Below are 24,016 nucleotides of genomic sequence, written 5' to 3'. Positions count from 1 at the left end.
CAAGGATGCCTCCTGGGCGCCTCCTGGGTGAGGTGTTCGGGCATGTCCCACGGGAGGAGGCCCAGGGGCAGACCCAGGACACGCTGGAGAGATTATATATCTCGGCTGGCCTGGGAACGCCTTGGTGTTCCCCCGGATAAGCTGGAGGAGGTGGCTGGGGAGAGGGAGGTCTGTGCTTCTCTGCTTAGGCTGCTGCCCCCGCGACCCGACCTCGGATAAAGCGGATGAAGATGGATGGATGGATGGATGGGTTAACTGGATGTGTTCTCTTTTCTTACCGATAGACATTTGTGGTGAGGAAATCAGCCAGCCTGCAGAAAAAAGTCATATCTCTACGCATGGATAAAGACTCGAGCGTTCCTGTCAAAGATTTCCCCGTAAAGGAGAGCCAGTACAGTAAGTGTTTGTTTTTCTCTGCTATTTTTAACCACTGAAGTACACGAAGCTGTCAGTCACCAGCATCAGCATCATTATCGCCGTCCATTACTGAACAGAAACCCAACTTGTTTAGATGTTTTTGGTGACAACATACCTCATGACTTACACCTGTCTCATAACCAGCTATTTGAGTAGACAGACAGTATCAGTATTCCTGAAGGCTGAAGGCCTAAATCTAAAATTGAAAAAAGAATCCCAGGCCTAAACAACACTATAAACCACAGAGACTCGGGTCGAAGATGAACACAAGAGCACTTTCCAGCTGCCAAGTTTCCACACAGGACCGCAGTGCTGTGCGTTCACAGCAGAGCCGTCATCAGAGATGAGCTCGGCAATAGCAGACAAGCCTGTAGTAAAACTCTAATACTTATCTCTTCAAAATATGTCACAGGCTTTCATATATTGTTTGTTTCTCTTCTTTTCTGTGATCACTTGTTCCTCCTCTGTCACTCTGAATTAGTGTGTTAGTGTTGCATTTTCAGCCACATAAAAAGTGGGATTTTCCAGACTTCCAGAATGCATACAGTCTACTTCTTGTACCTGTCTGTTGCCATCAGTTTCTGTCTGCATCGACCTGGAATTTCCAAATGCTTACCCAGCAACAGAATGTGCTGAGTGTGAATCTCAGCCCTGCTAAACTAAAGAGACAGTGACGTCTCTCTTTGCACCTGCAGAGAAAACAATGAGCACAGTGAGACAGAAAGTCTTCTACTAAGCATTTCCAATACTCTCAGTGATCTGTATTTTGCAGCAGTAATAATGAGTTACTGTTTTATAAGAACTGATTTTTAAAGATCACTTTCCTGTTCCTTTAAAGTGTCTTTTCTTAAGCTGACATGCATAGAGACATTCTGCAATAATCTGGAGGACAAATTTTAGAGTGACTGAGAATGTAAGCCGAATCGTTTATGTTTCACTTGTTTAAAGTGGGGTTTTATTTTGAAGAGAGAGAGAGATATGAAATGTATTTATATATTTGTCCCAATATTATGATAACAGTGCAACCATCCAAGGAAATGCAAACAGAAAAAGGACTGGATTCACCCCCCGAGCAGCACGTGCATACTTCCAAAACTTGCCCAGTTTTGGAGTTTTTTTCCACTTTACCCTTACACTGCTGTCTGGAACTGCTTTTTTTTTAAGTAACCATTAGTGGTATTTTCCCCCTGGTGTGACTCTAAGCTCACCTCAGCCACATTGTCCACTGCATGAAGAGCTGGCCTTTGATTGAGCGGTGATAAACATTTGGCAAGCAAAGCTGCAGGTGTTGCAATAACAGTTTAAAACATTAACAGGAGCATTCTACCTGGGAGGGATTTCTTCGATGTGAATCATTTTCTCTGTAAGTCAATAACAAGTCTGTTCTGTGGCCTGTTTGAACCTGTGCTCTTTAACAGAGAATTGTGATTAATGGACTTTGATAAAGGTATTTGGGCAGGTATCCTGTGATGGGTGATGTGGGAATGTGGTACCAGGCCTGCTGTCATTGCTGTGAATTGAAGTGCCAGATAAAAGAAATCAAGTTGGCGCCAGTAAGAGTGAAGGCTGACTGGCCACGTGGCAGCATACAGGCGCTTTGGCTGAAGGAAAAAGTTTAAACTGTCAATGATCTGTCCCAAAAGTAGCAGACAGGTAATAATAAGGGCTCCTGATAGCTGATGCCATAGGTGGAAATGACTGGATATTAAGTGTTCAGTGGAAAGTCAAACCAATGTCAATTTGATCAAATCTGGACCAATCTGATGCTGCTACAAAATAAGGGACTTTTCATGTCCGTGTGCTAAAATCAATATTTCAACAAGTAAAAGTGAAATGACTGAAGGAAGATTTGAAGTCCTAGAAAAAAGAGACTTGTACATTATTGGTGTGCTGCCATGTCAGCAGGTTTGATTTTAACCCACTTTCCTTCTTTTCCAAGACTGAATATGATGTTGTCTTTGTCTTACTACATTCTTCTCAGAGTTTAACGCGTTCACCATTCGAAGATCTTGGTCATGTTTAGTTCAGTGCCAGGAGCGTTAACTGTGTGTCAAGTTGTGAGCAAACAGCCTTCTTGATTCGTGTATTACCGACAACATGCGTGCTAAGGATTTCCTTCTTTGTTTTCTAGCATGGTGTTCTTTTACAAACTAATGAGTCAGTAAGTCGAGGAAAAGTGGTCACACCACTGTCATTCTCGTTGGTGTTGTTTGTATATAGTTTATGACCTTGTGGGGGATTCCTTTGAATTAAGGGACTATAAAGCAGAATTGAACCACACTTTGCATGCACTGCCTTAAAACTTGGCTCTGACATTTGAATGTTTTACATTGCCTCATTGGCCTTTGCTGCTGAAAACCGTTTTAAAAAGACTCAGCCGTCTTTTTCCAATGCTTGAACTGATCGTGTGCTTCTGTTTTCCTACAGCTTTCTCTCTAGAGGGATCAGGACTGAGCTTTGCAGACCTTTTCCGCCTCATGGCCTTCTGCTGCATCAGCAGGTAAAATCACCACACCATCATTATTGCAAACTGTTAGACATTCATATTTCAGCTGTTAGCTTTAAAGCACCTATCTACTGCTTCTGTTTCTGTTATTTAAAAACTATCATCACAAAACCCAAGAAAGAAGAACTAGTCATCTGTCCATATTCTACAACTAATCTGGGTCAGAATAAGCAGACCTCACACTGTGCCGGAGCCCTAATTGCCTCCAGCTCTTCTGAGGGGATACTGACCCAGTCACAGTCCCGAGTCAGCCAAGACACACAATCATTCCGGTGTGTCCTGGGCTTCCCCGTGGTCTCCTTGTGTCTGGATATGTCTGAAATACCTCATCTAGGTGGCATTTTTGTCAGACTCCCAAACCACCTCTGCTGGCTTCTTTTGATATGGAGAAGCAGCGGCTCCAGTCTGAGCCCGCCTTGAAACACTGAGCTCCTAACCCTGCATCTGACAAATAAACTCAAAACTTCCACAGCTTGTATTCACAATCTGCTAGCAGTTCATAATATGGGTAAAATGCTTATGCACTGTTATGGGGTTGTTCTGATACGTATTGACCTATCTATTGCCTGCTCTGCACAGGGGTCAGGTATTAAAATAAAACCTACTATTCAAATTACAGACCACCTATTTCTTTGTAAGTTGTTAAAATGATGAATTCAACAGGGGATCAAAAATGTATATCCTCCACTGCCCCAGTGTGTCTGGGGTTCACCGTGACATCAATACCATAAACTTACGTTTACTGTTGTTCACACATGCTTGTATGACGAAAACTGTAAAATCTTTGAAATGTTTTGGTAAAGTCCCAGAGGTAGGAGAGCAGCATGCATGTATTATCCTCCACAGCTCTGTGGTTGAACCCACACCTTAGCCACCATCGCACACTCAAGCTGAGCCACGGCTTTTTCAGCATGGTGACTAACACAAGTAGCTTTTTAAATCAAACCGCTTTTCCTCCGTGTTCTCCCTTTCATTGGTCCTTTTCTCTGTTTCTCAGGGATGTGTTGCCATTTACTCTGAAGCTCCCGGAGGCCATCGCTTCAGCCAGAACTTTTTCTGATCTTGAGGAAGTTGCTAAGCTTGGTGCAGGTTTGTTCACTTATTTATATGTAGAGTGTATTAATGGTCAAGTTGGGGAACTCAAACTGCAGAGAGAAATAAATATTACATTTTTTGGCTACATGTAAACTTTAAATGTTGAGGCCATTTTGAAAATAAATGGTAAATGGCCTGTATTTATATATAGCGCTTTTCTGGTCCCTAAGGACCCCAAAGCGCTTTACATATCCAGTCATTCACCCATTCACACACACATTCACACACTGATGGCGGTGATGGCAAGCTACGTTGTAGCCACAGCCACCCTGGGGCGCACTGACAGAGGCGAGGCTGCCGTCACTGGCGCCACCGGGCCCTCTGACCACCACCACTAGGCAATGGGTGAAGTGTCTTGCCCAAGGACACAACGACCGAGACTGTCCGAGCCGGGGCTCGAACCGGTAACCTTCCGATTACAAGGCGAACTCCCAACTCTTGAGCCACGATCGCCCCCAATAATGTCTGCGTAACATCTGTGTTCAGTGTGACTCTCAGTGATAGTTGGTTGTTTATTCACTAAGTAATTTGGAAGCTTATAGAGCTATGTATTCTATGAAAGTCTAAGGAATGCAGTATATACTGCAAGTATGGAAGTAAATTGTTGCTGAGCGCTGTTGATGGCCAATTGCTATTCTTCTCCATTCAGTCATCTGCAGTGATTTGGAAGTAATTAATGATTCTCCAAAAGTTGATTCTGTTCATCTGGACATAGCGTTTTCAGTGGGAGAAACGTTTCTCCCACTAAAACGCTACGTCCAGATGAACAGAATCAACTTTTGGAGATTTACTTACCTGAATGATTGAGCATGCATCAAGACGTAATTAATAATTGCTCAGTTTTAGAGGTTTTCTTTGTTCAAACTGACTTGTGGACTTCCTTTTTTTTTTATTCATGTTTTGGATGGACAGAAACATTAACAGATATACAACAGGAGTAATCATATTGTCAGTTCTCTGTCCGTTTCTTAACAGCAGCAAACAAATAAGGGCTAACAATAACTAAAGAAAGCCAAAAGGAAGAAAACACCCCAAAACAAAAACAAACAAACAAACAAAAAAAACCAGGAGAAACAAAATAAGAAACCGCCTCCTGGGAAACACCAGCAAAAACAAAAGCAAAAGGGGCAAAACACCCTGGTGCCTAAAAACAAAACACAACCTTGACCACTGATTACATTAACCAATTTCTTCCCTCTACTGGCTTTCAAAGAAAAAGAACAACATCAAAGATACCAACGACACATGAAAAACAAAATAACAAAACAAACACCAAACCCCCCCAAAAAACAACACTTATCACATTATCTAAGAGACATTGTCGATGTAAAACAAAAAAGGACCCCAGACCTGCTCAAAAATATCTTCTCTCCCCTTAATTCTGTACATAACCTGTTCATATAATGCCATCTTGGACATTTGTTCAGTCCATTCCCTGAGAGAACAGGGGCTGGATGACTTCCAGCCCCTCAGTATTATCGTGCATCCTGTTATAAAAGCTAGACGCATCCATAGTCTCTGTCTTCTGGAGAGGATACTGTTGTCAGGTAACAGACCCAGGACACACACAGCTGGAGACTTAGAAAGATTAAGTTTAAAAATATCATTCACCAAGTTAATGATCCCGTCCCACAAATAATAATTTTTCCAGCATGCATACAACATATGAACTAGGGTCCCGGCTTCCTCCGGACATTTCCAACAGGTGTCATTATCAACAAGCTTCAGCCTGCCTAATTTACTGGGAGTCTAGTAATTTCTGTGGAGCAACTTGTATTGGATAAGTTGAGACTGTGTTTCAGGTGAGCAAACATACCATGATGAAACCAGCTTCTTCCAACTGTCCTCTAAAATCTGAATTCCCAGATCCTTCTCCCAGCACTGGCTCAGCCCCCCCAAATTGGGAGAGTGCGCCTCTCTGAAGATCCCGTAGAATTTGGATGCCCTGATTCTATTAATGCCAGGAGCTGCAAACACCTCCTGAATACTAGATGGAGGGTCTGGGTTATTAATCAAAATGGCTTTAATACAGTGTCTAATTTGAAAAAAAACTCCAAATTTCCCTTGGATCCAGATTAAATTCTCGTCTGATTTCTGGAAATGATTTCATGCCAGTCTGCCCAAATAAATCCCCCACCTGATTGATACCTGCCCTAGCCCAAGCCTCCCACCTGACCGGTTTCTTACCAATTAATATTTTCTTATTATACCAGATAGAGGCTCTAGAGGTAAGATAGGGGCTAGTATTGATAAATTGGTGAGCTCTAAACCAGGTCTCTTGTATGAAAGCCAATACTGGATCTTTAGATGGTACTGGTCTTCCCCTCTGAGTGAGGAAGGCCTCTAAAGACGAGGGAGCCACAAGACTTTCCTCAATCGCAACGCATGATGGCTTCTCCGGTGGGTGATCTTATCTAACTGAGAGAGGGAGAAAGGGAGAAAGCATAGTGATACCAGACCATCTTGGACATTGCCAACCCGCCACTATCTTTAGCAGCATATAGTTTGGACCGATTAAAAGATGGTTTTTTGCCTGCCCACACAAAACCCTCCACACCAGGGGCGATTTTAGCCCATTTTTGGGGGTGCTGAAGCACCCCCAAAATGAATCAAAGCACCCCCAAAGATTTCTTACTTTTTTTGACAATATTTGCTGTTTGTGGGACACACTACTAAAAATATAAAAAGCATACAGTACGTAATTGAGATGGAACATTTTAACAACAAAAGTATAGATAACCCCTCCCTCCTCCGAAAATGGTTTGTTCCAGCTCGTCTTTCCCCTACTCTGGCTCTAGCTCCGTTGCTGCCAGAGCAATGGTGGCTGAGACGCAGCGGAGCGGACGTGGAAGCGCCTGCCTTAAAACAGGACATATTAGCTGCATTTAACCTTCAGTTACTCTTTATATAGTTAGGTAGGAGTCAGGCCATGTTTCTTTTTAGCTGAAAAACATTACACCCAGGTAACCTGCAGTGTTGAAAACGTGTTTCCTGACTATGTTTGCTACCCTATAATCCGTCCTACTCTGTAGTAAAATCAGCGATATTTGATTGTCCTGTTGCTCCCATTGAAATTTATATAGCCTATTTAAAATCTAAAACTTAACATTGTCCGTAGCCTGCTGTTGTTACCACTGTCCTGTTTGAAATGTAAATGAGAGAAACTGGTTATTTTGTCATATGTGCATGTGCCGATATTAAACCCAAGGTACTAACTAGCTAACTGACTGGATGCCCATTAACCTTATAACTCCTGTTGTGTGTGTGTGTGTCTGTGTGTACAGAGAGATAGCCAGGTTCATAATGGATATGAGGAAGTTTTTTCAAAAAAAGGAGCCACATTCAGGTAAAAGTGTAGGATCAAATGATCCATCAATAAAGGATAATGTTGGATCAGTGTTTCAGTATTTATATCCTTTATTAGATGTACATGTGGTTTGGTTATTTGCCTTTTGGTTGAAAGTACACTGAGAGAGGACTTTTTATTAGTGATCTTAATAGTATTTTATTTAATCTAATTGAATACAATCTATTTGTGTGTGATTGTCAGTCCAAAGAGGGAGAGAGGAAGAGGGGAACATGAGGAGAAAGTACAAGGTCAGGAAGAACCAGGTAAGAAAACAGACAGGGAATACTAACAGGCAAAACAGAAACTGTTAAACTGGCAAAGAAAAAACCCCAACTAATTTTATTCATACAATCTGGAAGTTGTGTTCTCCCTATATTAAAGCTGCTATACAGAATCTGCAAAACAAACTGGGTTGTCAGCCCTGGCACTGCATTACCATATTGAACTTCAGTCAGAGGAAGTCACGGTTGCCAAAAACGTTTTGAAGCTCAAGAGTGAGGCTGGTGCCATTCCAGATATGTTAACATTGTACAATATTCTGGATAGTCGGATCTTCCCCACACTGAAAACTGTTATTCAGGTTGCCCTACCAAACCCAGTTAGCAGCTGTAGCTGTGAAAGGTCTTTTAGTGTCTTGAGTCAGCTCCATACCTGGCTGAGAAGTACCATGGGTCAAAGCAGACTCCAGCACCTGGCTGTGATGTCAGTTGAGAAAGAGATGCTTGAAAGACTTAACCACCAAAATGTGATAGACAGATTTGCCAACCTCAAGGTGAGGCACATAGGTTAAAAGAAAAGAAAAAATCTGCAGGGCCATAGTAGTATCTGCGCTAAAGATCTTTTCATACATTGTATACATTGTACCATAGGCCAAGGTGTCTCAATTTTTCAAATTTTTTAATAATATTTTGTACATTTCAAGGACTCTTCTATTTTTGGAGTGTATTTTTTATGTATCTGTATTATATTATACATACACTTTAAAAGTGAATCTCTGTCCAAAAAATGCACTCAGTTTACTTTTTACTCACTATGAGCGTCATTCATTATTCTTCCGCAGTAATTAAGGTTAGGATATGTTTTTTTTTTTTCAAATTCCAATCCATTCTTCTTTAGCAGTAGTCGACTTTAGCAGCATTTAAATAACCTTTATCAGATTTGATGGTTTTGTTACAAACTTTTCAAAAAAGTGTTTTGCTTTTCTTTCACAAATGTGGGGATTAAATTGTGTTAAAATGTACAAAACAGTGATGTCATGTTTTGTGACGAGGACCCAGGCACAGAGAGACTTGATGAATTTAAGAATCTTATGATTTAATAAAGAAATTTGCAGACTTGCATAGAGATGGTAAAATTATGATGACTGATAATGGAGATGAAGACAACAGACATTTGAGGACAGGGAGGAACAGGTTTAAATGCACCAACGAGACAGTCAGAGGGAACTCGGGACAACTGGAGACATTTAAGGATGCAGGGACTGACAGAGACAGGGAAGAAGTCTCATCGTGACGAGTAAAGTTTACCTTGCCTGGATGGGCAGCTCTCTGGGTGCTCAGCACCCCCAAAGCTCTGATCCTAGAATCGCCCCTGCTCCACACATGTATTATAAAGCTTTAGCAAGTTATGTGGGACTGCTATAGGTAACATGTGGAGAAAGTACTGGAATTTAGGAGCAATAATCATCTTTACCAAGTTAATTCTGCCCAGAAGGGACAGATTTATTTTAACCCAATTCTGCAAAAGCGGACGAATGTTTTGAATCACTGGGGAGATATTTACTTGCATTATGTTATCTAAACCAGGGGTTAATTTAATCCCCAAGTAGGTCAAACCCTCGGGCATCCACTTGAACTGCCATGAGCTCCTAATGGCTGGAGGACACAATTTAGAAATGGGCATAGCTTCGGACTTAGACCAATTTATGGTGTAGCCAGAGATTACAGAGAAGGAATCAATAATTGAGGAGATTGCAGGAACGGCCTGTTCTGGGTTACTTGAAATCAATAAAATGTCATCTGCATACAAAAAAGTTTTATGTTCTTCTTGACCCATATCCACCCCTCTGATTTGCTTACATTCACGTAGTGCAATAGCCAGAGGCTCCAAAAACAGGGCGAAAATGAGAGGTGATAAGGGTGAACCTTGTCTAGTGCCCCGACTTAACGAAAAGGAGGGTGACATTATCCCATTGGTAGTAACTGTAGCCGTTGGATCTGTGTATACCACCTGAATCCACTGCCTGAAAATGGGACCAAAACCGAATCTCTTCAACGTATAAAACAGAAAGGGATACTCAACTTTATCCAAGGCCTTCTGTGCATCTAAGGAGAAGGCGACGACAGGATCTAAATTGTTCCTGCTCTTCCAGAATATATGCAATATCCTACGTAAGTTATCTGCAGAACTTCTGTTTTTCACAAAACCGACCTGATCCCTATGCACCAAACAAGGAAGAACCTTCTCAAGCCTCAAAGCTAGTATCTTGGAAATAATCTTTGTGGGTCTTTCCCTTTTTTATGTAATAACGTGATCACTGCCGATCGCATACTAAGTGGTAATCTCCCCCTTTGAAACGCATCTTGATATACCGACAATAGTCTTGGAGCTAATTCGCCCACAAACACCTTGTAAAAATCTGATGGAAATCCATCGTTACCTGGAGATTTGCCCAATCTAAGACTACCAATTGCCTGCTTAACTTCCTGTTCCAGCTTCATCAGCTTGTCCCTCTCAGCTTTTTTAATCAAGGAGCAATACTGGATAAGGCGCCCCCTCAGGTAGGCCTTAAAAGCATCCCAGGTCATTCCAACATCGTCAATAGAGCCCTCATTGTACAACCAAAACTCCTTCATCATTTCCCTTATACATTCACAATGACCCTTATTCTTCAATAATGAGTTATTCAGACGCCACCTAGGTGATGGTTTAATATTATCATTACCAGAAAAAACAAGGTCAATAGGAGCATGATCCGTTACAGCAATATTACCAATAGAGGACCCAATAGTTTGACTCACCAGAGAGCGAGACACCAAGAAGTAATCTATCCTAGAGTAGGTTGAGTGAGGATGCGATAAAAAAGTATAGTCTCTTTCTTGAGGATGAAGTCTCCATATATCTACCAGGCTCAGTTCCTCTGACATCACGTCCACCACAGCATTTACAGGGTCCTTACTTAGTCCAGGATGGGAGGATTTATCCAAAAATACATCCCTGACCCGGTTAAAATCCCCCCCAATTACAATATTTGTATTACCAATAGTCTGCACAGTGTTACAGACTTCGTGAAAAAATTGTGGCTGAGGAGAATTGGGGGCATATATGTTGACCAATGTCACTTTCCGCCCCTGTAAACATGCATCCAAGACCACCCATCTACCCTCCTGATCTGTATAATGCTTAAATACCTGAAAATCCAAATTTCTTCTGATCAATATGACCACCCCTCTTTTTCTAGCAGAAAATGCACTAAAATAGACTTGAGCCACCCAATCTCTTTTAAGCTTTAATGATTCCACCTCATCGAGATGGGTCTCCTGAATCAGGGCTATATCTGTCTTTTTTTGCTTCAAGTATGTGAGGATTTTCTTCCTTTTAATAACATTTTGACAACCCGCTATATTCCACGACACTATTTTACATAACTCCATGTCGCCACGCGAGCCAAATTATTGTACAGATTAGCAATATATAGCAAACCTTAAAGCCAGTTAGATGAAACAACCCAGTGGTCCAGAAAATAGGTCTGTACGGAACAGTTGGCACCATAACATCGAAACAAACAGCAAAACAAAACAAAATAAACAAAGAAAAACAACCAAACACAAAAAAACAACCAAAAAACAAGAACAGTTGGGAAAAACCAAACGCAAAAAAATCATGAAATCGTTGGTCCTTAGCACTCAAAAATCCCATAATGGCGTCCCTCCTCACGCCCCCTCCCCCCCCCCTCAAATCTCAACCAAAAGGTCGAAAGGTGTAACAAAACCCCGATCCATGAATAAGCCACAGAAGTAGACTGACCCTTAGCCTTAGCGTAGAGATCCTCTTCATCTACATCACCTGGAATGTTAGCCGAATCCAGGCCGCTAAGAAAGTGCTTAACCTCTGCTGGGATGGAAAACTGATGATGCTGATTTGTGGACTTCCATCAGCAGACTGTGCTTTCCCTCTTCCCACATTTATTGGGTGTAAAACCCGTGGAAATTTTTTTTCTCTCCTGAGGCCCACCCCAACCACATTCCACAGTATTTGAAGAGTTAACTGGCATGCTGGTGCTGAATGAATCACTCTTAGGGACAAAATCCTCTTCCACACCCAGATCACAGCGACTGAGCTTCGTTTAAATCAGGCAAGAGCGCCTGTGTTTGTGGACAAGATTTTATTCATGTTCATGAATTAATCGTGTGAGGTCAACGTCATCACCAGCAACAACCAGCCTCAATCCCTTACCCAGTACTAGGGATGCACAATTAATTTGATTTTAATCTTGGTCATGATTTTAGTTTAACACAATTTAATGAACACAATCAAATGATATTGAAAGTGGATGATCTGCCAGTGGAACACAAAACAAGAGCAAGTCAAGCGCTCCCTAAATGACATGTCTAAATGTACCAATCACAGCTGTTCCCTGGACCACCATAAATAACCACCATCATATAATCAATCATCATATCCTATAACAGTGCTGTAGAGTTATCGTCACCACAAGAAACACAACTAACTTAATCAACCGCCTAAAAATCAACCTCAAACTGCACTATATCTAATCATGAAGGCCATGGTTGGTGCTGTGACTAGATTAATATCAACTAAGACGATTACATACGTGAACTTATTTTTTTATATTTTTCCTCTTAGGGACACAGACATCACAGATGAACACCTGTGAAAAAGTGAAAGCATGAAAGACAAACATTATTGTCACTAAACTCAATGAATAATCGTGACAAATAATTGCGATAGTCGTTTTAGTTGTGGTGCAACCCCCCCTTTTACTATCATGGGATGATTTTTGGCTAAGTCTCAGCAAACCAGGGACACAGAAAAAACCATTGTTACAAAAATCAAAAACATTACCCTTTTTATGTCATTTTGTTTTGCTTTTTAAACATGTAAAGTATGCAGGGATAAATCTAACCCTGGTAGGTTACCCCTTACAACATTTAGTTTTCTGTGTGACACGATGATTTGATGACATTCTTGCCTCTTCTTGAAGTGCGTACACTTGCGACTTGTTGTATTTACAAACCCCCACACACAGTCTTTCATTCATAAAAGGGCGCCTTTTTGGTGAAGTGACACAATAGTGGCCTTTGTGTTGCTAGAGGAAATGGAGCTACAGTGAATAGTTGATCTAGGAGACATTTCTGACGTTGATATGAACAAGTATGCTTGTGAGACTCTGTGAGTATTACTTTCACCACTGACTCACAAAGGAGAAAAGATCACTGTTGAGTGTGACGTCTTCAGTGTCGTGTTACCTATGTTGTGTGGCGCTCCACCTGTCATAACACTGTTGTAGGGAAGGTTTTTTTAGTAAGGTAACTGACTTTTTTAATGTTCTTAAAGTTTAGCTTGGCAGCTAGGTCCAAAAGTGGCCCAATAAAAACTTCATGTGGACAGATTTTTTTATTTGGCTGATAATTCTCAGATGTTTTGCTGACAAATTAGGAGGGGAACATTTAAGATCAATCATATGTTTTTGTATTTAGTCTTGAAATGATTACGTTTTGATGTTTTGCTTCTTGTTTTTCCTATAACTTATTTTTCAAGTTTGCAAGTTTGCACCATAATAACTATCTTAAAAAAAGTACTTAAAGAACTAAGACCATAAATTACATAAATGTAATGTTGGCGTGAATATTTTAATGGATTCTCACATTAGCTAGCATTAGTGCCTTGCAGACTCCACTTAGGGCATTAGTCTCTTTAAATTAAAAAAACAAACCCAACTAAATAAATAAATAAAAGGACGTGTCTTGCAGGTCTGAAAACTAAAGCCAATGTAGACCTCGGTTTTTTCTAACAGCCAAAAGGGGACAACTTCTTTGATTGGGAGGTCTGATCTTTATAGAAGTCTATCTTTGATCTTTTTTCGCTCTTCTCTGTTGGCACTGAACTCCACTGTCACGTTCCTGTTCTGTTTAGCTTGTCAACCAATCAGCATTTGACCAATTGAGCAATGTACTGTTGGGTTTTCAGGGGACTGCATGGAGCATGTTTGAGTTGGTTGAAAACCCCTCTCAAAGTTTGCATGTTCTCCCCATGACTGTATGACTTCTAATGTAGAAAGTGAAAACATACATTGAGTCCAAAGACACGCATGATGTAAGTGAAATTGTTCGTGGTTGTGAACGTGAGCGTGTACGGTTGCTATCAATATGTGTTAGCCCTTGGCCAATTCAGAGTTCTGGGCAGGGGCTCAGGCTACGTCCACACGTACACGGGTATTTTTGAAAACGGAGATTTTCCGTTTTCGTTTTTAAAAATAATCCCGTCCACACGTAAACGCAGAAATGAAGGAAAACGCTGCTAGGAACATGCCAAAGCAACAGGTGGCGATATATTCCTAACCGTGTAGAAATGTTGGCCAATCAGAAGTCTAGAAGACTCGGTGGGAAATAGTAAACAAAGATGGGGCATAGAAGCAGAACCGAGTCGTATGTGTGGAGGGACAGTAACTGTGGGCGTTTATCAATATGCGTACTTGTGCGTACTTGCGTTCTCGTGTACTCGTGATACGTCATCAGTCGGAGACCAAGTACTGTTCCAATTTGAAGTACGCATCAAGCCGAGAACGCGAAAAAGTCCCGGATGTGTTCTCGATCCGCCCGTTTTATCGAGCATGCATCGGTGTGGACTTGGGACAGCTATATATCCCAGAATGCATTTCGTCCAAAACTCAACAGCGGACTCCCGGCACATCGCTTTTCAACCCCCCCCCGCCATGGACTTCTCACTACTCAGGTTAAAGAAACCCCAGCAGCTGTCTATAGTATTGAGTGTCCACTAGAATAGAAATAAAAGTGTTCTAACATCTCACCTGCTTGTTTTTATTAAGGTATGTACACGTATGTACATGTACACTATTTTTATTAATAGAGGTTTCACTACTGAGGTTAAAAATGATATATAAGTCACTTAGATCACTTCTAAATGTTAATGTTTGGTTTATTTCAGTGTTTTATTTGTTCCTGAGTAAACCGGTTTGGCTGTGATTACAGTTAAGCTTCATAACATGTTACTCAGTTAAATTAGGAGGGGACGGCAGTAAAAACTCCGGACCTGTGACATCATCACGTACGCAGGTGTTCCAATTGTACATATCGCGAGTCCATGCTCGCGTTCTCGGCGGGTACGTACTCCCGTGCGTTCTCGGCGAGTACGTACTCGCGTACTTGGGCATTGATAAACGGCCTGTGTGTGTATATGTAAGCATTTAAACACTGCAGAGAGTACAATTTTTTTTTTTTTTTTTTTTTTTTTTTTTTGCAGAGAGTACAATTAACGGTAACAGTATTGTAGAAATTAATTTCACCGAAACAATAACGTGGCGCACAGTGTGACGTCAAAAAGGCGCACACCTATGACGCTGCGTTTTCTCCGTTTTCCTCGTCCACACGTAAATGCAAAAACGGAGTTTTCGAAAATATCCACCCTGGCAGGCGTTTTTAGAAATCTCCGTTTTCAGTGACCGAAAACGCCGTTTACGTGTGGACGAAAGGTGCAAACGCATAGAAAAATCTGCGTTTTCAAAAATACCCGGGTACGTGTGGACGTAGCCTCAGAGTTAAGTAGACGAATGGATGTTTTGGTCTCAGTGAGTACTTGTTTAACATGAAACTTCTCAGTCCAAGTGCCTCATTAACATTATTATTTAACCCTAATTTATGCTAATATTAGTAAAGTTGAAATTTTCTAAACACTGTAAGTAATTCAATAACATAAATTGTTTTGGGGTTTTTTCTAATCTGTTTAATATTGTTTCCATTGCAAAAAAACTTTGGAAACCATCACTTTAAACAACATCATTGAATTGTTATTTCATCATTGCAAGTGTTGTAAACAAAATAATTTCCTTAGTCCATCCATCCATCCATCCTCATCCGCTTTATCCGAAGTCGGGTCGCGGGGGCAGCAGCCTAAGCAGAGAAGCCCAGACCTCCCTCTCCCCAGCCACCTCCTCCAGCTCATCCGGGGGAACACCAAGGCGTTCCCAGGCCAGCCGAGAGATATAATCTCTCCAGCGCGTCCTGGGTCTGCCCTGGGCCTCCTCCCGGTGGGACATGCCCGAACACCTCACCCAGGAGGCGCCCAGGGGCATCCTTGTCAGATGCCCGAACCACCTCAACTGGCTCCTTTCGATGTGGAGGAGCAGCGGCTCTACTCTGAGCCCCTCCCGGATGGCCGAACTTCTCACCCTATCTCTAAGGGAGAGGCCAGCCACCCTTCGGAGGAAGCTCATTTCTGCCGCTTGTACCCGCGATCTCGTTCTTTTCGGTCACTACCCACAGCTCGTGGCCATAGGTGAGGTCGGGACGTAGATCGACCGGTAAATTGAGAGCTTCGCTTTTACACTCAGCTCCCTCTTCACCACGACGGACCGGTGCAGCGTCCGCATCACTGCAGCCGCAGCACCAATCCGTCTGTCGATCTCCGGCTCCTTCTCCCATCACTCGCGAACAAGACCCCGAGATACTTGAACTCCTCCACTTGGGGCAGGAACTCATCCCGACCCGGAGTGGGCACTCCACCCTTTTCCGGCTGAGAACCATGGCCTCAGATTTGGAGGTGCTGATCCTCATTCCGCTGCTTCACACTCGGCTGCGAACCGTTCCAGTGCGAGCTGGAGGCCCCCACCCGATGAAGCCATCAGAACCACATCATCCGCAAAAAGCAGAGATGAGATTCTGAGGCCACCAAGTGAAAGCCCTCCGCCACTTGGCTGCGCCTAGAAATCCTGTCCATAAAAATTATGAACAGAATCGGTGACAAAGGCAGCCTGGCGGAGCCCATCACCCACCGGAAACAAGTCCGACTTATTGCCGGCAATGCGAACCAAACTCTCATAACGGTTGTATAGGGATCGAATGGCCCGTAACAGTGGGCCAGACACCCCATACTCCCGCAACACCTCCCACAGGACACCCCGAGGACACGGTCGAATGCCTTCTCCAAGTCCACAAAACACATGTAGACTGGTTGGGCAAACTCCCATGCACCCTCAAGTATCCTCGAGAGGATAAAGAGCTGGTCCAGTGTTCGCGACCAGGACGAAAAACCGCATTGTTCCTCCTGTATCCGAGGTTCGACTAACGGACGAACTCTCCTTTCCAGCACCCTGGCATAGACTTTCCCGGGAGGCTGAGGAGTGTGATCCCCTATAGTTGGAACACACCCTCCGGTCTCCCTTCTTAAAGATGGGGACCACCACCCGGTCTGCCAGTCCAGGGTACTGCCCCTGATCTCCACGCAACATTGTAGAGGCGTGTCAACCAGGACAGCCCTACAACGTCCAGAGCCTTCAGGAACTCGGGCGGACCTCATCAACACCAGGGGCTCTGCCACCGAGGAGTTGTTTAACTGCCTCAGTGACCTCGACCCCAGAAATTGGCGGGTCATTCCCTCATCCCCAGACTCTGCTTCCTCCTCGGAAGACGTGTCAGTGGGATTAAGGAGGTCCTCAGTATTCCTTCCACCGCCTGACAATTTTCTCAGTCGACGTCAGCAGCGCACCGCCAGCACTATACACAGTGCAGGTAGAGCACCGCTTTCCCCTCCTGAGACGCCTGACGGTTTGCCAGAATCTCTTCGAGGCAGTCCGAAAGTCTTTTTCCATGGCCTCTCGAACTCCTCCCACACCCGAGTTTTGCTTCAGCCACTGCCTGAGCCGCATTCCGCTTGGCCTGTCGATACCTGTCAGCTGCCTCTGGAGTCCCACAGGCTAACCAAGCCCGATAGGACTCCTTCTTCAGCCTGGTGGCTCCCTTCACCTCTGGTGTCCACCATTTGGTTCGGGGATTACCACCACGGCAGGCACCAACCACCTTGCGGCCGCAGCTCAATGCAGCAGCTTGGCAATGGAGACGCTGAACATGGTCCATTCGGACTCAATGTCCCCAGTCTCCCTCGGAATGTTGTTGAAGCTCTGCCGGAGGTGTGCGTTGAAGATCTCGCGGACTGGGGCCTCTGCTAGACGTTCCCAGCACACCCTCACTACGCGCTTAGGTGCACCGGGTCTGTCCAGCGTCCTCCCCGCCACCTGATCCAACTCACCACCAGGTGGTGATCAGTTGACAGCTCAGCCCCTCTCTTTACCCGAGTGTCCAGAACATATGGTCGCAGGTCTGGTGATACGATTACAAAATCGATCATCGACCTGCGGCCTAGAGCATCCTGGTGCCACGTGCACTTATGGACACTCTTATGTTTGAACAAGGTGTTCGTTATGGCCAAACTGTGATTTGCACAGAAGTCCAATAACAAAACACCACTCGGGTTCAGATCAGGGAGGCCGTTCCTCCCAATCACGCCCCTCCAGGTCTCGCTGTCGTTACCCACGTGAGCATTGAAGTCTCCCAGTAGGACAACAGAGTCTCCAGGTGGGGCACCTTCCAGCACCCCCAGGGACTCTAAGAAGGCTGGGTACTCTGAACTGCCACTCGGCGCATAAGCGCAGATGACAGTCAGGACCCGTTCCCTGACCCTGAGGCGCAGGGAACAAACCCTCTCATCCACCGGGAAAAACCCCAACGTACCGGCAGCAAGCCGGGGGGATATTAGAATACCCACCCCAGCCCGCCGCCTCTCACCAGGGGCAACTCCAGACTGAGACAGAGTCCAGCCCCTCTCAGGAGACTAGTTCCAGAGCCCAAGCCATGCGTGAGGTGAGCCCGACTATATCTAGCCGGTACTTCTCAACCTCACGCACTAACTCAGGCTCCTTCCCCACCAGAGAGGTGACATTCCATGTCCCTATTGCCAGTCTTGGCAGCCGGGATTGGTCCGCCAGGGCCTCCGCTCCTGGCCGCCGCCCGACACACATTGCACCCGACCCCTATGGCGCCTCCTGCGGGTGGTGGGCCTGCGGGAGGATGGGCCCATGTCTCCTCTTCGGGCTGTGCCCGGCCGGGCCCCATGGACTAAGGCCCGCCACCAGACGCCGCCCTCGGGCACCCTCCCGGGCCTGGCTCCAGGGCGGGGCCCCGTAACCCTATCCCGGCAGGGTAAACTGTTCCCTCGATGTTCTTTTCATACGGGTCTTCTGAATCGCTCTTTGTCTGGTCCCTCACCCAGGACCAATTTGCCATGGGAGACCCTACCAGGGGGCAAAAGCCCCCAGACAACATAGCCCCTGGGATCCCTGTGACACACAAACCCCTCCACCACGATAAGGTAGCGATTCACGGAGAGGTAATTTCCTTAGTATAGAAATAAAAGATAAATAAAACATTTCTAATCTTGTATCACAAAATATTTGCCTTTCTTTTGTAGATCTCATCAGGTTCTCAGCCTTTGATCAGTTATATTCCTGTCGTGTTTATTTGGCCCTGACTCCATATTCTTTAATATTGTGCCTCTGTCAATGTCAGATCCAGTTATGAACTATTTGTTGCTCAGGTTTGCATCTGAAACACGTGTTTTTGGTTGTCGTTGTTGATGAACTGCTCTATGTAGATATTAGCAAGGCACTAGCAAAGCAGGCAACACCAGACTTCAGAGTGTGTCACTATTATGTTACTTGCAAGTGTTTTAGTTAATTTAACAAGTGAAAAGGATGGTCAGCACCTCCTGAGCGTGAGTAGCTTCTGTCTGAATGTTAAAAATGGGAATGATAACTTACTAATCAATGCCTGAGCTTCCCTAATTCTTATGTTCAGTATTTGACCTGAGAGTCACACATTCTAATTTGTACCTGTATATTTACTGCAAGCTGTCAAAACAGAGCTTTAAACCATCACTTAGCTCATTAAGAGATCCGTTGGGTTTTGATTGGTTGTTACTGATCTGTTAGTAATAACACTGATCTTGATGGTAATCCTTAGGATCAACTCAGCATATTGCTAATACACTGTAGAGTCTGGCAACATCCTGGTGTGCAGCCTGATAGTCAGGTCTACTCTTATGGAAAGCGGCGTGTTCATTGATTGAGCAATTTGTTTCATCTGCCAGTTGGTTAAGATGAAGTAGTCTCAGCACTGGGAGAGCCACCGCTTCCTCCCTCTGACTTTTTTTTTCTGGCTCCAGTTTGGCAGCCGTAGCTCTCTAAATGATGTCACACAATTTCCCAGTTCTTACACAAAACCACAGCAAACCACATTCCTGTCTTGGACTCTGTGTGTGCGCACTGTGCAGGAGAGCTTTACTGTGCTTTGTTTATACTCGTGCGAACACACCTGAATGCATTACTGTGTATTGCAGGTAAATGTTTTATGCAAAGTAAAAATGCGATGAAAGTTGTGAAATCTTTGAAACAGAAAACATTCATATGTGGAAGTTGCTTTTCAACACAGTACTCTGGAAAGCTTTTGAGCCTCCACTCAGTTGTTTTTATTTTACTAGTCATAGGTGAAAATGGGTGCAGCAATTTATTGAAACATGGAAATATGAACAGAGTTCTTTGTCATTAGTCCATCCACTTTGTGCAAGGTAAAGGTACCACTGACATCAAAACAGCTGCAAAGGATGAAACATTGTCATTGTTGGAACATAGTTAAATAGACTAGTTCATATATAGTGCTTTTCTACCCTACCTGAGCGCTCAAAGTTGTTTATACAACATGCTTTCTATCTAATATGAACACACACTCACGATCTAATGGATGTATCAGGGGTTAGCATCTTGCTTGGAGCAGCCAGGGACCACACCAACCTGGTCACCAGAAGGCCTTTGGCTTGTCCATGTGGGTATCTGCTAATTTCATCAGGGGCTTTTTTCTTGGTCGCCACCCTCTTAGTCCATAGAGATATAAAACTCACTTCACTGTGGACAGTGACACTTATGTTCCAGAAGTTTCCAGTTCGTGGGAGACCTGTTGTTCTTGTTGGTTCCTGGCAGAGGTGTGGACTCGAGTCACATGACTTGGACTCGAGTCAGACTTTAGACTTGACTTGAAAAAAGGTTGTAAGACTTGTGACTTGACTTGGACTTTTACACCAGTGACTTGGGACTTGAATTGGACTTCAACCTGTTTACTTGAAAAGACTTGATATTTTACCCAAATCTAAAATTTAACATACATATTATATAAAAAGTGCGGACCATTAATTCACTTTATTCATTCATTCATTCTTACCACACTCCGTATGTATGTGAGCGTGGGCTGTAGCACAGCCAATCAAATTAACCAGATTTGAAAAAAACAAGAACAAAAACGCTCGAGCCAAAAATGCTTCCAAGAGTAATTTCTTTTCGGGTACATAAACTACGAAGTAGTCAACAAAAAAACGAAATGCAATATGCAAAACATGCAAGAAGAGAATCACAGACGGAGATGGAACAACTTCCGACTTTGTCCGACATTTGAAGTTGCATAAAGAACGGTAGGTGGTGCTTTTTTTTTTTTTTTTTTTTCTTTTTTGCTCCGATGAAGTAGCTGACTTAGCTAACTTCATCTTATTAGCAAATGTTCTTCGGGCTACGTTGATGATACTGTTTGGCTTTAACAGGTATGATGTGTTTGTCATGCTATTTTAAATCCGGTCCTGCAAGCGCATCCAAGAATAACATGCAACTTGTTAGCTCAGAATTGTCGGTGAATGGTGAGCAGGGTCCGTTTCAGAAAGTGGGTTCTGTAGCTGTACTCAGTCTCTCTCCGTCTCCTCCCCATCATTAACCCGTGGAGATTTAACCCAGTTTAGACTGACAAATATTTATTTTACCATCACATCACAATTCAAAATCACTGTGTTTAATTTGCAATTAGTGTATGGTCGTGTTTAACTTTTGCATGTCTGAGCCTGGGAAATTTTTTTTTGGTTAGAAAATCTGGCCCACCTTAGTGTGTAATTGAGTAGTCCTGCTATACATGGCCTTTTTCTTCTGTCATTTATGTCAATACATCAAATAAAATATTTTGATCTTGTTATTAGCTGTTGTTTATTTGCAAAGGTTATTCTCAACAGGGATGCTAGACAAAAAGCGGCGTTTTCTACAGACAGCCTAGCATACGCTCTCCACTTGCAGTGAAAAAGAAAAGAAAAACACCCCTTCCCTATTGGTGTTAGAGTTTACCATGTCAGCCAATCAAAAAAATGATAAGGCAACATGTGACATTTGGTTGTTTAGGAGAAGGGAAGTTTTAGGAGTGACACCCGCGACGGAAAGCGGGCGAGCAAAAGAAAGAGAGAGAGAGTTTTCATATGTGAGACATTAGTGACGTTTAGCGTGTTTGGAGGCTATAGTTAGTTTGTTGTGTAGTTATTGTTTTGTATTGTGTGTCGGTTAGACTGCTGAATTTCATATTTGATCTAAAAAGCTATCAAAGGCAGATTCCAGTGTAAACGCTGTCTCCACATAGAAAACTGGACTGTTGCACGTCCAGTTGTCAGACCTGCAGGGTTTAGGCCTGTGGGGTTCTCCTCTGTCTTATACTGAACACAAACTACATTTTTGGACTGGCACAAATAATTTGTGTGCCTTCTTATTTGATGCAGCACACCTGATTGTTCTGTAAATAGATTTAAATGGTTATATAAAAACGCCTGAGGCCTTGGCTGCAATTTTAGGTAAATAGTACCATATAACTTTGTTGTTTGCAAAACTTGTGCATAATTTTTAGAAATGTACAATTTCTATTTGCATTTCAAGTTATGAAAATGATTCGTTAAACATGTAAAAAATATAACTTTTTCTACTCGGATTCTGAATTTTTGTCTGAATTTAGATCAACTGTGCTAATATAGTATACCAAAATGAAAAAATAACTCAAATTTCAGATATTTGAGGTTGTGCTGTAAATAATGATACCAAACAAGGCAAGAAAACATATTTTAAAAGTGAAATATAGAAGTAAAATCAAAAGTAGTCAAGAACGGCCAATTATACCCGGGACCCCAGAGGGTTAAAAAAAAAAGACTTGAAAGGACTTGAAATTCAAAGTTTCGGACTTGGGACTTGACTTGAAAGTTGTCTGTCTTGACTTGCGACTTGACTCTGACTTGCTTGACTTTACTTGAGACTTGACTTGTGACTTGAGGATAAAGACTTGGGACTTACTTGAGACTTGCAAAACAATGACTTGGTCCCACCTCTGGTTCCTGGGTTATTCCTGAACATGCTAACTGGTGTTCTCTCATCTGAAGATGACAGTCTGGGACTTCTTCAACCCCTATTGAAAAAAAAAAATTGCAGTCTATGATTAAAAGCTGGGTCTGCACCAGGGAACCCACCAATGTAGTCTGCCAAGAATAGTGGTTATATCTAGCCAGAACTATGCCAGAAGCTTTGTGGCTACTGAAGGTGTATGATTAAGGTGCAACTTGCTAAGGGAAATTTAAACAAATATTCTCGGGATGTATGTATGACTTTGATCCAAAATCCAAAATAAATTCAACCTTGTATGGCCAGTTTTTGTTGGGGTTTTTTCTTTTTATTTTGCATCATTAAAGATGTATGCTGTACAATCATTCCACCCTGGAAAAAGAGCAGTTTAAAGAAATCATTAAAATCCCAACATTATCCTGACATTCATGCCCATCATCAGTATGTTTAAACTTTTGAGCACAACTGTAACAAATGTACAAAGAAGTTTTTCAGCAATTCTGAGAGGTAAAGGTTACTTATAGAGAGAATAAACATCAGCAGCGCAGGACGGAAATGGGGGGAAGGACTTGTTTTGGTTTGCCACGCAGCTTCATCTGAAAGGGGAGAGGAGAGGTGGGAACAGTGTGCCAACAGCCCGCCCACACCCTTATTAACACAAGTGAGTCATAACAAAGAGTGAGTGCGAGCGAGCCACAGAAACCAGCAGAGTTTCAGCCTGCAGAGACGCTGTGTCCTCTAAACACAAAGTTAGACTGACATCAACAGTTCGCCTGTGCCATTCAGCTTTGGGTCACAGTAAGTACTGTGTTTCTTCTCTGCTGTGTGTAAAGGAGCTGCACTGTGTCTGGCACTAATATTTCTCATATGCTATTGTTTCCTCTGCTGTGTGTTTGTCTGGTATGACTCAGACTCCAAGTGCTCAACAAAGAGTTGTGTTAAAATTGTTTAGTGCCATTTTTCTCTTTCTTTCCTCTGTTGAGAAAAGTTCCTGACAGCATGAAGGAGCATTTAGAGGTTTTTGGCATTTGTTTTATTTAGCGGGACTTTTACTGGAAGTTGATGGGAGCACTGATGAGCTTTTTCATGCTCTTTGCTGAACTGTTGGATCTATAAACGTGTCGTCTCCCAGTAAAACTGTGGAAAAAAAATAGCTGACTGTGTATTTTCTTGGCATATTTTTTGCTTTTGAAAGCCACAAATAACCACCCAGTAAATAGCTCTTCTACTTTATTCCAACTTGATTCTGCAGTGAGAAGCTGTTTGATTGTGGTGGGATTTTTACTTGATTCTGTTTTACACAGCCTCACTGAGGGAAATCACATATGAATTGGACTGTTCAGCAGATGCAGTTTGGTGGTGATGCTTTCTTTGTTAA

The 24,016-nt window shown here is 43.1% G+C and overlaps 1 protein-coding gene across 1 annotated transcript in view; it reads left to right on the top strand.

The window, feature by feature from the left end:
* LOC116318748 (ras and Rab interactor 2-like) overlaps nt 1-24,016 on the top strand; it is a 69,530-nt gene that overhangs the window by 33,322 nt on the left and 12,192 nt on the right. Inside the window, exons 5-7 of the mRNA XM_031737871.2 lie at nt 285-396; nt 2,845-2,917; nt 3,921-4,012. Coding sequence (XP_031593731.1) covers nt 285-396; nt 2,845-2,917; nt 3,921-4,012 — 277 coding nt within the window. The remainder of the gene's footprint in view (nt 1-284; nt 397-2,844; nt 2,918-3,920; nt 4,013-24,016) is intronic.

Source organism: Oreochromis aureus, linkage group 13, assembly GCF_013358895.1.
Source record: "Oreochromis aureus strain Israel breed Guangdong linkage group 13, ZZ_aureus, whole genome shotgun sequence".
Lineage (NCBI taxonomy): Eukaryota > Metazoa > Chordata > Actinopteri > Cichliformes > Cichlidae > Oreochromis > Oreochromis aureus.
This window is presented reverse-complemented; position numbering and strand designations above follow the sequence as displayed.